Source organism: Chenopodium album, chromosome 12 (genome assembly GCF_948465745.1).
Source record: "Chenopodium album chromosome 12, dcCheAlbu1.1, whole genome shotgun sequence".
Taxonomy (NCBI): Eukaryota; Viridiplantae; Streptophyta; class Magnoliopsida; order Caryophyllales; family Amaranthaceae; genus Chenopodium; species Chenopodium album.
In genome coordinates this window covers 15530400-15546808 of record NC_137845.1, presented here as the reverse complement: position 1 = coordinate 15546808, position 16409 = coordinate 15530400, and the positions used below count along the sequence as shown (strand labels likewise).

The 16409-nt window shown below is 33.7% G+C and overlaps 1 protein-coding gene across 1 annotated transcript; it reads right to left on the bottom strand.

Annotated features, from left to right (window-relative positions):
* Positions 1–202: 202 nt before the first annotated feature.
* On the bottom strand, positions 203–15652 carry LOC145572124 (phenylalanine--tRNA ligase beta subunit, cytoplasmic-like). The gene is made up of 20 exons (XM_081631145.1): positions 15503–15652; positions 15135–15199; positions 14978–15033; positions 14786–14886; positions 14505–14667; positions 14297–14409; positions 13828–13894; positions 9771–9812; positions 9062–9103; positions 8815–8891; positions 8434–8560; positions 8192–8359; positions 5911–6030; positions 5733–5834; positions 4824–4958; positions 2756–2830; positions 2537–2644; positions 1251–1346; positions 1080–1163; positions 203–585 (listed from the first exon to the last, which is right to left on the bottom strand). The coding sequence occupies exons 2-20, from the start codon at positions 15190–15192 to the stop codon at positions 517–519; spliced, it is 1803 nt and encodes a 600-aa protein (XP_081487271.1). The 5' UTR covers positions 15193–15199; positions 15503–15652; the 3' UTR covers positions 203–516.
* Between the last annotated feature and the right edge of the window lie 757 nt (positions 15653–16409).

Below are 16409 nucleotides of genomic sequence, written 5' to 3'. Positions count from 1 at the left end.
TCTAGCCAAAAGTCAAGTACCCTGACCCGAACCGGTAAAATTGGGTACCCACCGAGTCGAGTCGTGGGCCGACTTATTAACTACCCGTGAATCCAGTTACCTGCTTTTTCGGATACTTCAAAACCCGGGTACTGGGATCTAAACACCCCTAATTCTTAGTAACACAACATAGTTTCAACTTTAATTATGAAATTTCAGAGGAAATTTTCAATATATAATTAAACTTTCATAACCAATATAGTCTTTAAATTCAAAGAAAGAAAGAGAAAAAATTAAATAAAAATCGAAGTCAAACAATTTACTGCTTTTTCTTAAAAAAAAAAAAATAAAAATAAAAAATAATTTACTGCTTTTAAAAACATATCTTGTATTCTAAAGAGAAGAATCACGAAATTTTAAAAATTGACAAAATTGAATAAATCACATTATATCTTGATATAAGAATACAAAGGTTAAGTGATGCTTCCATCGACGATTCAAATTGGCAGGAAATTACCAACTACCAATTTAGCAACATTATAAGAAACACTCTATGTTAAGCTCCACATATGAACAAGGATCTGAGATATCAAAGTTGCTCAAAACCTGAAACCACATGTTTAGGACAAGGATTATAAAAGTGTAGATCGCAATTATCAATGAACACTAAATACAGGAAATACGAGTCTATCTAACTGGTGCACATGATTTCTGTTGGCTGAAAATTAGGGTGACAAAAACCAAACTCTATAAGAACCAACCATGGAAAAGTATGTAGAGTTTCACTTGTATCGTGTGCTTATTCATGCATGTAAACCAACAATCAATACACATTACTTACAATCCCTAACCATGTTGGTAAATAGCAGCCAACACATTTGCAAGATCTTATGAACTTTAAATAGATTTTAACATTCAAAAGCAGAAAGTAGCTTATTGGGAAAAAATATATAAATAAAAAAATAAAGAGGGGGTATGTCTCCTAAATTTTACTCCAAGTTGCTACATAAAATACATATGAAACCATGACACAAAATCAAAAACTTAAGGAAAAGACTGAAACAACATAAAACTCAATTAGCTTTATAACATGAACATACCTCAGGATGCACAATGCCAAAGGAGCCTAAGTGCTTCCCTTTGTACATGATGTTGGCTTGTCTTCCTAGAAGAAACTCAGGGTTCTTCAACAAAAAAACAAACAATCAAAACATAAAAAATAAAATATTAACACAAGGTAAAATTCAAATTGAAGTGCCACAAAATCTTACATCTGCACGCTTTATGTAGTAGCCAGATTTATCCCCTTCTGCGACAAAAGGAGTGCCAACTATTTCCATAACTCTGTCAACTAGGGAGTGTATAATCTGCGAGGCCCAATTATTAAGAGAGCATTAGATCTGCTGATAATAAAGACCTATTAACTCCAATGCAGGCATTAAGGCGTTAAAGCAACAGAGTTTAGTATTCCAGCTAAAGGATCAACTTTTCAAGCCTCAAAAAAATTAGATAGTCAAGCAGGATTCCTGGTAGGCTTGTAAGGAGTGAGGTGCATTTAGGCACAAAGGGTCTGTAAAATCAAAGCATGGAGGTAAAGGCAATCACATCAACACAAGGTAAGTTTATCTAACATGAGCAGCAACACGTCTCATACCTGTTTCAGTCTACTGCATGATAAGGGAAAATCTGTATGACACCTTCTGGCAATTACTAAAGTACCACACTACATGCAGATTGGGGAATTTAATTGTGGCATAAGCTAGCTATTAGAAAGTAAAAAAACAATATTTCACTAAAAAGGAATAGCTTCCAAAAAAGTTATCTTGAACATAACATTTAGTACTGGAATTCTATATGGTATCGAAATGAAACATAGCCTTTTTTTATTCAGAACCCCAAGTCCCACTTCTTTTTTTTTTTTCCAAGTTCTTTCAAATTTCTACCGACTTTTATATTTCTTGCTTAAACTCCTAGCGAAACTCCTCTCGTTGGTCCATAGCTCAAAAATAAAGGCATGGTGGAATTATCTTATGCCAATATTAAATTCTACTTCCAAGCCTAGTGAAACTCATCTTTTTTTCCAAGCCTTGTATAGTTATCATTCAAGCATAAGTTCTAAACATATTAATTCAGTAGCTATAATATGTTTCTATATTGCACATGCTAACGGATTATCACATACAATCTAAAGACCTACTCAGAGTTTTACACGAATCTAAACATGACATCTTGACCCAAGGCTGGCAATTCTTGATCTGACAGTCTGACCCAATAATCCGTCCAGGAGTTTCTAAGAGAACCTCATCCCAACCTAAATTGAACCTGATTTGATCCATATATCATTTTTTAAATAATACTTTTGATCCATATATCATTTTTTAAATAATATTAAGTTTTACACTTTCCGATAGTTAATCAGCCCAACTAGAAATAAACCCAAAATTTAAATCAAATCCGACCTGTTGGCCCAAATTGCCAGCCAATGACCCATTATTGCACCCCACAAGAATTGCATCGTCACTAATCAATTTGAACTATTGACAAGTCAGAAGCTCACCTCAAAACCGGAGCTATTACCACAATAAAGTGCTGCAAGTTGACGAGAATTTCGGGAACCAACATCTTTTGAATCATCCAGGATTGCTATATCACCAACTTCAAAGATCTAAAAACATAAATTGAAGAATGATAACAAAGGAAAGCCAAAAGTACAAACTACACTATATAACTAAATAAAAGCATGACCAGACTTTGTTACATAAGCACAACAGATTACCTTGATAGGCTTCCGGTGATCTTTATTGTGCCCAACAGTTTTCAGTATACCGGCCATAAGACTACTACGCACCACCTGAAATTGCAAATATGATAAGATAACATAAAATATATTTGGGTCTGGATATAATCACATGATGAAAACATAAATATGCATATCATAAAACAGGCCAGGAACACAACAAGAGGACATTAACAAAATTGAAAAGACAAAGTGAAAGACACCATAGTGTTTCATAAAGCACTATATGCCCTAAATGAGAGTTGAAACTTCACACCTGATTAAAGTGAGGAACAACTCATTTAATCGAATATACAGAGTCGTTCAAAATCACATATGATTAAAATAAGATATTAAATCACTAATACTCCTACTATGCGTCTTATCAATGCCATGATATCAAAATTGAACAATATAGTCCATGTTATTCTTTTTTATAAAATGAAATGGTATATGAACTCCATTATTGAACACCTCTATGACACTTTTTCACTGTAAATAAAAAGAATTGATGTGACCAAGGCGTTAAGACTCAGATTTCACAAATTTCCTCATTTGATTGCAATCGTTGCCCAAGCTACAATGTTCTCCCTAAATTAAAAAGTCCAGATATGAGAAAGACCATAATTTGCAATGTTTGGTAAAACTAACACTTGAAGTCAGTGGTATGACAGAAGTTGCCAACCAGACTTCCTAAATGGTTACGAGGACAAAAATCCTGCAGTAGCCATTGCCAGTGAAGTTTTTAAAGATTGATTTTCTTCTCTCTGTAATCATTTCTCATTTCTTCCTGTTACTCTATCTCCAATTCTTTCTAGTTTCTCTTTATGAATTTATTGTGAACCCCTGAGAAGCTGAACATAAGCTTTCGCATGATAACCACGGTACAATCCTTCATTTTTTTTGTTTCTTCTTCTCATAGTAGTCCACTAGCACTTTCTTTTGCAAGTACGGAGTATTATTAAACCACAACAGGTTCTTTTGGGTTGGTGCTTGTGGTAGATGTTGTAATTTTATAGAGGTTTTAAATGTTTACAAAAATTTAATTCTTTTTGCCTTCAATTTTTACTAATTTTGAAGCTCGAATGCCGAAATTTTATACCATAACATGTATTAAGGGGGAAGGGGGGAGGAAAACACTACATGTATGAAAAATTTTATACCATAAAATGTACTAAGGAATATTATTTTTTATACCATAAAATAGGATAAAAAGGTGCATCTTGCCAACGAAAGCTGGCCTTTTAATACTAGGCACATCAGCCAATTATCACAAGTAATATTACTTCAATGCATGAAAAATCTAATGAAGGCCACAATACATGTATTTGAAACTTAGAAACACCGAAACTTATTAAATGGAATACTTGAAACCCCTACCCCTTTTTCCAAATAAAAACACGGATTATTTTGAGTTCTTGACACAAAACCAAGGCATTATGTCAGCAGTGAATGAGCAATGAATATCTCATAAACTGAAGTACAACCTCCATTTCTAAATGCTCTTGTCACCTATTAGCACAAGAATTAAAGCACTATAGAGTTGACATTGTAAAGGTGAGGTAACAAGTGGGAAAATGATTGCCCATCAATTGGCCAACAATACAAATAAGTTAAAACTTATATTAGAAAATTGCAAGTGTGTAAGTTGAAGGACAAAGGAGTACAAAATAGAAAACAGCTCCTTGCCAAAAGTGAAATAAAGTAAAAGTCTAAAGACCATTAAGGAGCAGACTTATGAAGAAAGTGTAAAGAACATTTAGGATGTAGGTAGTAGTATTCTTATAAAGTGTCTTACTTGTTGATAATCATTCTAGTCAGAAGCCCTTTAGAGTATATTAGTACGTCAAGAACAACAATCTAATATGACCTCCAATATATACAGCCCTACAAGTAGAAAACATTATTTTTAAGAAAATTTATTCCCTTGGTGTTTCAAATTATTCCTTAGAGAACAAAATCTTGGATTTTATTTGTACCATTCATATTCCACACGTCAATTCACACAGATAAATATGCCACAATGGGAAAATCCAACTACTTTATTTCATGTGATTTAAGCACTAACCTCAAAATCAGAAGAACGAGGATTCGCAATAATCACTGCAGTTGATCGGTCATCCTTACGATTCAACATGGCAAAATTCTCTTTGTAAGAGCACAATATCCATGTCAAAACTTCAGTGAACCCATTCATTGCAATCTGGGGGAACAAAACAAAAAAGGAAGTATATGAAATAATAAGAATCAGCTGTGGGTTCATGAAGGAGCAAGCATAAATTTATTCAAAAAAAAAAAAGAAAAGAATACATAGACAATTAGAATTGCTTAAGAAGCCTTGAGCAATTTTGGGTATGCATACAGCAAGAGTGATGCAAGCATTAACTCACCCAAAATTGCTTTTTCAAAAAAAAAAAAAAAAAAAAAAAAAAAAAAAAAAAAAAAAAAGAAAAAAAGCTCACCCAAAATTTTATTATTTAATTCAAGCTTGAGGTTTACTAACAAATCAATCTCTGTTCCATGTCAATATTTTTTCTGATGCAAATAGTTAAAATCTCACTGCCCTATGCCCCTATCACATTTAAACTGCAGTTAAAAGCTAAGCACCATCCGACCCCATCCAAATGGTTTGCTAATTACCATGTTAGCATGAATATTAATCTTCATAGAAACCTTCATAGAAACAATTACAGACAATTTCCTGTTTGCAACCATGATCAAAGCTACTACATTGTTTCTGATATTCTTACTTGAATACCATGCACTGGGTGGTCCGAGAATATTAAAATGCAAATAGGCCTACATGGATACCTATCTTGATAAAACTCATGTCCTTAGCAAGCATTATCCCAAAAAGCTGTAGATTGAAACATCACTCCTCAACCAGTACAAGCACAAATACAGAACATGACAACAAGAAGCCGACCAAGCATGGGCATATCAACAGATAAATATATGCACATGCACATAAAATTACCTCAGATCTGATCATATCACTTAGTTCATTTAATGCAAGTGGCTTTATCGATGCCGGCCTTCTTTTTGGGATTTCATTGTATCCAAATGCAATAGCAACATCCTAAAAACAAAGAGTGAAATTTTATTGTTGTTTCCCAAATCTAATGCACACTGATCAGCCAAAATTAGCTAAATACCTCCATCACATCACAAGGATGAAGAACATCGCTTCTGGTAGGAGGAACAGAAACACATATATTACATTGATTATCAGACTTCTTGGCATGCAATTGCATCTTTCTCAATAACTGAGTAACCTGTGGGACACAAATAAATGAAATAAGCATCCTGCCTCCATTCATAAAAGAGCTCAAATTATATTTAACAAGAAACTGCAAAAGACCAGCATTCATTATATCAAAAATAAATAAATAAATAAGTTCATCCAAATTGTTAAAAATAACAGACTTTTAATAATCAAGCTAAGCGTTAATATTAAAACGCAATTTCAATGAGGGGGTCATGCAAAATCAAGGAGGGCTAAAAGAAAGTGTTTAACAAGTGATTTAAATTCAACTTCACAGCTTAAAGTGCCTTCAATTGTTCCTCCCTTTATTGATGTGCTTGTCCTTCACTTGTCAAACCTAGTTGAGATACAATTATCTGGAGTTTTTTTGTTTAGAGAACAAAATTATGTTAAGTAAATGACAGCTAATACGATAGAAAATACGTAAATAAAGAAAAGTTAAATGGCTTTGCAGCCTTTGCTCCTGTTGGGTTAGCAAAACCTTGGGTTTTTATACTATCTCCGGAACATATTAGATGCAACTTTGGAGCTCTCACGGAAACCCAATACAAAATTTCATAATAGTGATTTAATGGATTAAAGAGTATGTAATTAAGGGTAGGAGAGAGAATGGAGATAATTAACCACCACCAACAACAACAGTCACCACAGCTAGGCTACCACCATCGTCTAACCGCAGCCTCTCATCGGCACCACCTTCACTCATCCTGAACCACCACAAAACCAACTCATCGGACGTCGGCACTACCACTTACCCTGAACCACCACAAAACCACCTGACTCACTATAACTAACCCACCCTGAACCACTGCAAAACCAACCCGTCGACACCACCAGTCCACCACACACCCCTGAACTAGCCCAGAACCAGCCTGATCTACTCGAACCACCCAAAACCACCCCAAAACCACCTAAAACCAGTCCGATCTACCCGAACTATCCCAGAACCACTGCCTCCACTCGAACTAGCCCAGAACTACCGCCTCCACTCGAACTAGCCACAACCAGCCCAGAACCACCGTCAAACCACCCTGAAAACCCCCTTAAGCACTCGAAACCTTCCAAAACACCCAACACAAGCACAGCCAACCCCTAAACCATCAGATATAAAGATTTAATTAAGAGAAGGAGAAAGAAAGAGCGAGAGCGAGAACGGCGCTAGAGAGAGAGATACTGCGAGAGACAGAGAGAGGAAGTTGGTGGTGGCCGGTGACGGAGTCGGGAATCTTGAAGGTGGTGGTGTCCGGTGACGTTGACGATGGTGGTTGCTGGAGTTGTGAAAGATGAACAAGGATGGAAGTTGAATGATTTTTTTGAGTTTAGGTTGATTGTTGATGGGATTTTGTTTGGGTGAATTGAATTGGGTGAGAAAAATTATGTTAATTAAGTTAAATTATTATTCTAATTTAGTTGTTTAATTGTGTTTATGATATCTTGAGCAAGGGCATTTCCGTAATTTCATTAAAAAAATTTACAAAAAAAGGAAAGAGGAAAGTTGCATCTAATGTGAAATTTCCATTTTTTGGCAAAAGTTGCATATAATATATACTGGAGGTAGTATAATACTTGCCCCGTTCTTTTATGCTCTACTCACTTTGATTAATTCTATTTATAACATCCCCTTTTACAATCTCCCTCTTTAACTCCACAATGATTACACCTTTCCATACTTTTTCTTACTTTATTCACCTTTTTCTTAGACAAACCCACCTTATAATATTCTATTTATAACGTCCCCTTTTACAATCTCTCTTTAACTCCACAATAATTACACCTTTCCATTAAATCTAGAGTGTTGAAGGATCCGACAACGTGTCGGACTCGACACCCAAATTCGAGTCTATGCAACATAGGTTTCAACTATGGGCAATGGTCACCGGATATTTTTTTATATACGAATTGGTTAAAACCCCTAATTTTTTGTACCAATTTGATTATATGACGAGAAAACTACGATGTTCAAGCACCAAAATGACAACTACAACTGGCAAGGTTAAAGTGTAAACATCTAAAAGAAACGACAAAAGATGATTATCTCTCTGGGTATTGACGTGGTCAATGAAAAAGCAAGATGTTCAAACACCAAAGCAACAAATACAACTTGCATGGCAGCACCTTTGAGAGGAAAAACAAAACAAGATCATCTTTTATAAGAAGGCAGAGCACATAACCTGATCTGCTTCTAATGATACTCCAATTGCGTCATTGATGTAAGACAGAGACACTTCCATATCATAGCATGAGAGGTCAGGACAAACATATGACTCTCCATCAGAATATATAACTTCAACTGGTTCAACTTCAAACTTCTTCTCACAGTAGCCCGAGAACATAGTAACCTGAATCAACAAGAACCATTATCAGCCAAATCTCAATGAGTTGTGAAACCAAGACAATCATCTTTTTTGCATACCATAGTATTCAAAACAATCTTAGCCTTTGTTAAATCAGTAGCTGTACATTCAATGAAAACATTCTTCGTCCTCAAAGTAATAGCTGAGTGTGCCCCATTTATAATCGGGGGTAAAGACAACACAGTTCTGCAGATCACATACTGTTAATTTCAGAATCATTGATGTAAAAAGTTATCTCAGGGAAATGGGTAACACAATATTTCTACGGTTTATAAACTACGAAAAATATTGAGTCATGAAGGGCAACTTTTTTAGCACAGCAAATTATAATCTTTAAATAAGACCCACCCATTTTAACAACACCTCATCTTTTTTTACTGTACAATATTACAACAAAGAAAGATATGGAATTGAAGAAGAAAAGGTTGCACAGATTATACCTGTCATGGTCATATATAACCGGAAACACAGGAGAATTCTCTATAATATGCAGGTATTTCTTCAGCTTCAAATCGGACTGTCAGAAACAATAATGAATAAATAAAGATAAAAGACACTCTTTGAAAAGCTTATGAGTAAATTCAGCAGAAGCTCCAGCAAACAATTACTCTAAAATTATAAAGTAAAGCTACTCGTGATTATTAGGCTTTTTACTCCGCTACGACCAAAGCAACAAGGGATAATTACCTTATAGAACTCCATCAATTCATCAGCCCTGAATTCATTTACCTGTAACATGGATTAAAAAAAGAAAAAGACGAACAGATATGAACTTATCAGCACCTCGGAACCAATACATAAAAATAGATAATCAAACATACATTCAAAACTGAAAAAATAGATCATTAGAAATTGACATTTACTGTGGTTCGAAACTTTTGTAGAGGCCCCCTCAATTATTATTTTCAAATTCCTAGGTCAAGAAATTACTTTTCCTCAGGTGTTGCTCATTCAAGTAAATACGAAGGATCTTCCTTTCTACATATCTTCCATAGTTTATTTTAGGGTTCCCAAACACATTGAAAAGGTCCCGTGTGGATATCCTATGCATGATGTTCCATTACCACATATAATTCTACAAAGGTGGGTAAAAACTGTACTAAAAAGTAATGGGGAAATGTTTGGGAAAATATAATTTTTGAAAGACTATATAAGACACTGAACGTAAATTACTAGTATATACAAACTTAATTGTTAGAAGAAAACATATCAAATTAATTTCAAGATAATCTGGAAGACACAGAACTTATTTCAAACTCGTATATAGCGATAATAGTACAATACACATTCAGCATAACTAATGTTTCATATGCGATCAAAATAAGTGATACTTTCAGATTTTGAACACTTGCATAGAGGTAACAGAAAATTTAGTACTAGTAGATTAAACCAGTACCTGCTTCAAAGGCACAAAATTTATTTCTGATGGCAGAGCAGCCTGTGACAAGATTAAAGGAAGACAAAAAAATATAAGTACTTGAAAAAACAGATAGTTCTTGTACAAAGCTGCAACCTTCCCTTGATAAAACATTTTATAAAAATTAGCTTCTTGCCTCACCTAGCTAGTTATTAAATCTTTATGTATTTATCTATAATATTCAAACAATGCATGCTTAATCTCAAAATATTCCTCCATATGATGTAATTGATGTTTTTTAAGTCATAAAAGAAAGAAATGAGGAAAGTATAAACATACAAAAAATCAAAGTCAAATAGAACTAAATTGAAAGAAAAGCAACAAAAGCCACTTAAACAACACGTTAGTCTGACAGACATTTAAAATGAGAGTTTGAAAGCACTGTGCACTTATTCCCTCCTAGTGTCCCTTTATTGACAAGGTGAGGGTAAGGGAAAAGGGGGTGGCTAAGAGCCATAAAGCATGGAAAGAGCTTCCACACCAAGCACTTTGACATTTAACTACTTATTACAGTAAAAAGGTTATACACAAGTCCAAATACCTCATTTGCACAGATTATAATCTAGAAACATCAAAGGCAAGTGCCAACAAGATGCATCATCATAAACCAATACACAACCTTACATATCAAAGTCCAATACTTGTAAGGTAATACAGCCAACTATTTCTTCATATGATTAGGAATGTTAGCAAAAGCAGACTAGGAGTCCTCTAAGTAGAAGCCAGAAAAAAGAGGACAAAAATAGAGACATGCCCAATCACATTTGGAATTTGCTCATCCAGGAAAGCCTTTGTAACATAGACACTCACCTTGCAAGAGATGAGAACCCATGTCACTCCTATGACCAGGGCCGTAGAATAGGGTGTGCCAAGAGCGCTATTAAACAGGTCCCCAAAATAAAGAGGTCAAAAACTAAGAAAGATCCTAGTATTAAAAAATGAAATAAATAGAATTTCGCATGATTATTATCTAGCATTAACAATCTAGTGCAGTTGGTACTTGTTTTGCAAGCCATGCACAAGGTAGGAATTTGAATCCCAGCACAAGCTATTTTTGCCTCTTTGAATTACGAAGTATTTTGCTTTTTTCATTGGAAATAAATTTGGAAGTTCAAATTTAGTTACAAGTTCTTTACATAGCCATAAAAATTTTGTACATTTTATTTTCAAATCATAAACTTTTTTTTATTTTTTTGGAAAACAATATTGCATATTTTTATGATAGCCCCATGAAGAATGTTATGATAGCCCTGCCTACGACACTAGATTTGATGAGATTGACATTCTAACCCTATCAACTCAAAGATACAAAGAGTAAATACATGAATAAAAATTATAAAAAGATACAATCGTGTGTCCAGTGTCGGAAAAGGCGCTGAGGGGCAAGGCATTAGGGGCCATGTGCTTTTTGTGGTCTAGGCGAGGTGATTTTGATGAAGTACAGCAAAGGCACACGGACACACCAAGAGGCAGCTTAAAACACACCTCTTGAGGCGCACAACAATGTCATGACAATAAACATGATGTGTTGATCGCGGAACGTGTTGTGGATGGCACGATAATCAAATTCTTTGAGTAATATATAGTAGGTGTAAACTATTAGAGGCTTAAAGCTAGCTATTTTTGGGAAGACGTGGAATATTTCACTGTAGCACTAAATACCAAGTAACTTTTTAGTGAAACAAGGGATTTAACATTCAACGTGGGGTGATTGGGGTTGGAACGTTTAATTCAGATGAGATTGTGGGTTTTTGAAAAATGCCAAACTGAAATTGAAAGTCCGTTATGAAACGGCTTAACCAAAACAATGGAGACTTATCAACACCTACTTACTATACATTTAAGACATGCATTACTACCAAACAGCACCTTTATTCCATGAAAGTTAAGTCTTTCCCAACACCGCCAATCTATTCTTTGAGAACTTATCAGGATATATTAAATAGAAAAGTGGCCCATAAGCCCTCATAATGAAGCAACTATCTCCAAAAGGACCACCTTTGATGCTTAGACTCTTCATTTGAACCAGCCATTGACACGTCTTGGCATGGGATATGGAAGGTAGAAAACGAACTACACACTTTCTAACCTAGTTTTAAAATAAATTAGGGTAGCTAACGCGCGCGATGCACGCACCATAGCTAGTCATGTTCGAAAGCTCTTTCGATTAGCTTTATGACACAACTTTAGTTTTTGGTAGGATTAATGAGGGAAATTATATACAAAATAGACAAAAACTTTTAGGGGTATAAATGTTTGTACGCTATCCTCTTTAGTTAAAAAAAATGAGGCAATTAACATTAATAAGGGTTCTACAAAAAAAAAAAAAGAAAAAAAAAAAAATAAAAAAAACATTAATAAGGGAAAATAAGTTTAAAAAAAATAGAAAAAAAAATTGTCCAAACTCGATTTATAAGAAATAATTCAAACTTTTTAAAAGATAGGGATAAAAAATTTAGCCATATTTTTAAAAGGGGTAAATATGTAAATAAATATTTTTAGGGGCATAATCGTTTCTACACTATTTATAAGAGTTTAGTCATACTTTTAAAAAGGTAGAAAAAAGATGAGATACATAAAAATATATATTCAAGACATTATGGATTTCCTTCCCCTTGTTTAAGGCAACTTGGTAAGTTGGTATACTTTACAGGATTCTACATCAGTCTAGCCAACTTATTTGGTAATGGTTTCTCGACTCGAGGACCTTAGGACTACCAAGTTTATTTTTCTCTTCTCTAATCTAACATTAGTTTTATGTAAGAGAAACATTCTTCTTTTCTATCGCATGCAGGCACACCTTAAGCGCTGAGGCGCTAGGAGATTAGGGTAGAGTGCTTTAAGAGGTGCACATGAGGTGCTTGAGGCACACTTCAAGCCCACATAAGCAAATTTTAGTAAATTGTTTTAAATTGTGTGCCTCACTTCAAAGAGACGCGCCTTGCGCAGCAGAACAACCTTTATCAACTTCTTCCAATGTGAAATATAAGAGACAACTAGGTAAGTTAAATTGTGCGGGCAGAGAAGTGACGAAATTAAAAATTAACAAACATTAACTTCTTCCATGTTGTGGCTCCTTTAAGTTTCCTTATGCAGCAGATCTTTCCTATACTTATATAACTTGTATTTCCATTAAGTTTTACAAAGTGTGAGTGGGTGTGAGATAAAGTAAAAGAGAGGATGTAAAAAGATGGGTTGTATGTATAAAAAGAAAAGGGGGGGTGAATAAAGTAAGAGGAAAAGAGGTAAGATGGTAAAAAGGGGTATGTCAAAAATAGAATAAAGCAAAATGAGTAGAACATAAATAAATAATTTAAATTTTAAAAAAAAAAAAAAAAAAAAAAAAAAAAAAAAAAACAACAACAACAACTTAAAATGGAAAGTGAGTAGAACAAAAAAAATCAAAGAGAATATAATAATTATAATTAAACTTAAACAAACTTAATAGGGCCTAAAAATTTTCAACAAACTCAACACAATGCTTTTTTCTTCGATAAAGCAGTGATAAATTTGGCCTTGAAATGTTAAAGAAAGACTATGGAGCAACTAAATTGAAATTAAGGAAGTAGTTTATGTTGGAAAAATAAAATAATAAGTCATTTAAATTTCAAATTGAGTCTTTCAATTCTTGTCAAAATCATGCTAGCTAGTTTTGGATAAAATTCAAGTCTTGGAGGGTATAATACGAATAATTAGTAGCAACCATGTCTCCTACCACCTTCTAGAACCCAACTTATACTTTTACTCAAAAATTTACTGTTGAATTACCAAAAGAACTACCTAAGATCACCAAAAACCTTGCAGCTAGGTGGTGATATAATCCAAGGAAAGACCCTTTGAGCTATAAACTTTAAACAAAAATAATATTGAAATCATGATAATGGGATAATGTTATTGTCAGGACTTGTTACGTTAAGGCATAAATATATAAGCAAACTCAAAGAACACAATTTAACAACAAATTAGATGATAAAATATTTAAACAAAGTTGCACCTAACGCATTAGGAGGTTAGTTGAGTCAAAACTATTTTATACCTCATAGGAGAAAGGACCTTGAATAGTATCCAAGTCATGAGTCCCAATAGCCACCAAGGTTCTTCGACTGTCAAAAGAATATAGATATGAGCCCTCCATGTTTTTCAATAAGAGAACATTATTCAACATTACTAACATATTGCACTATCACAGTTATCCACTATATATTAATAAAAACACATCTATTAACACAGCAAGTCAAAATGTCAGGCATTTCAATGTTCTTTCTAGGTTCTTAAAATAATCGTTCTACAAAAATCAACAAGCTGCCTCACAATAAACGCCTATCAAAACCATTAGCATTTCCAAATAGATATATGCTAGACTTCTGAATTTAATAGTTCAAAGTCATCTTCATCCTGATACTTCCACTTTAAAATATACCCATACTTAGTTTCAACATATAAGATCTCTGGCAATGCGCAAAATGTAACTTGTAGCAAACAAATATCAAGGACACTTTACATACCGGCATATGTTCTGATGTAGCCTGTCTTGAAGATCAATGAAGCTGTTGTATCTTGTTTCGTCGAAGGTAATACCTCTTAGAACAGCACAAACAACAAACGGCCGGATTGATAACTGCAAATGAAAACAAATTAAATAAAATACATCATACAGATATACTAATGTCAATTAGACCGGTAAATAAAACATATAGCTTCATCAACTAATACCTCGGGTTCTGTGGGCACATCCTTTTTCGGAAAACTTGATTTTACATGCATTTTCAACATCGATTCACGAGTAACATCAGCGAGCGTGTATCTTGGAATTTCTTCACGCTCTTCGAAAACCAGAAGGGCCTGCGCAAGACCCTCAAGGCAAAGCAAATCATACCTACAAAATAATATATTGTATGTTCAAATGACCCATAATTTCTGGCAAAAAAAAATTCTAATAATATAGAGATAAATTAGTAAAGCTGAATGTCAATTAAGCAACTTGATTAGCAAACCTATTAGCAGGCACATCAATTTTGTAGATGATTTCTTCATCCTCGGTTGGCCCTTCGTCTACAATATGTTTTTCTTTCCGGATAATTGCTTTCTCCGTTGTCTAATTCATCAATCAATTTTATACAATAAATAAAAATCACCCAAAAAAAAAAAACAAAACTCAACAATTATACAATGAAATTATAACTTACTATATCATCAAGCTCTATGCCAAACCTAAAGCACAGATCTTCAAAATCTTTATCTTCTGAAATTTACATTAAACAAAAAAAAAATCAAAAATCAAAAGTTGAAATAGTGGCAAAATAATTTACATTTACCAATTTGAGAGTAAGGAGAAAAGGTGACCATAGAATTGGCGAAGAGCTGCGAAAAGGCGGTCTCTAACAACACCGACAGTAGGCATGATTTTTCTGCGGACAAAAAACCAAAGTAAGCTCAGAGGTCTAATTTCAGAGGTCTAATTTGGTTGCTAATGTAAAGGCCCGTCCCTGAGGCAGGGTAAAGAGACTTGATTTCATATTGAATTATCTCGAAAAATACATAATTTTAGGGATATTTGATTCAATAATCTCATAATTTTTTTATCTTTTGGATTGATGTTTGATAATCTAAGAATTTACGAACCCTAAACTTAAAGCACTGATAATTAAATTAATATAAACCCTAGATTGTGAAATTGATATGATGATGACAACAACAGACAACCAACTTACCTTAGAAGCTGCTTCAATGGGGGATACAACAACGGAGAACGCTTCAATGGAGAACGTTGAGTGCGCTTCAACTAATAACTGAGAGTCTGAGAGAGGTAGGAAATTGGAACGGAGGGCCTTTAAAACCCATGACCCGCCATAGTTATAATTATTGGGTTAGATCCGTCTCATAAATAAATGGGCGGGTCTTTATATCATCAATAATCATTAATCAATAATCATCGATCAATAAATATAAAAGGTTGACTTAAATAATTTTTACCCTGGAGTGTCCTTCAATAATTTTTTTTTTCTTTTTTTATTTCCTTTTAGAAAATCTTTTATAAGTAAAGTTTAAAGAGGTAAAAAAAAATTAAATATAAATAACGACCTGAATTGTAATAAATTAATTATTGTCTAAATCTTTAAATATAGAAAGAATAGAAAACAATTACATCTTTAGGAAAATATCATATAGATTATCAACATAAGATTTTTAACAATAATTTTTTTTTTAAAAAATTTCCTTCTAGAAAATCTTTTATAAATAACGACTTTAACTGTAATACATAACTACTAAATACAGTACAAAATAACCTAAATGCAGAAATAATTTTATGATATTAAATCATAAAAAAGTCTAAAATACCCTTTTTCAAAAATAAAAAAATTGACTTCCATTTTGACGTTATTTTTTCCAATTCATTTCATTCACCATTTCTACCTCTTGAATCCCTAATCCCTCAAAATCCTTCAATTTTAAGCCCTAGAGACGAAGAAGTCGTTCACCATTCAACAACCATCCAGTCTAAGGTTTGTTTTTTATTTAATTTTTTCTTGAATTGTTGTAATTTTTCTCTTGAAATGGTTTAATTGTTCTATAAATAGTTGCTCCATTTGATTTCGTTTTTCACAAACTCAATTTCCT

Bases quoted from the DNA above. Each gene is read 5' to 3' on its own strand.
- LOC145572124 (XM_081631145.1), bottom strand. From the start codon at position 15,192: ATGCCTACTGTCGGTGTTGTTAGAGACCGCCTTTTCGCAGCTCTTCGC. The intron at 6,031-8,191 runs GTTATGTGCTCT...TGTGTCCCACAG, and splicing joins TATCATTAGAAGCAGATCAG to GTTACTCAGTTATTGAGAAA. The intron at 4,959-5,732 runs GTAATTTTATGT...TTGTTCCCCCAG, and splicing joins GTGATATGATCAGATCTGAG to ATTGCAATGAATGGGTTCAC.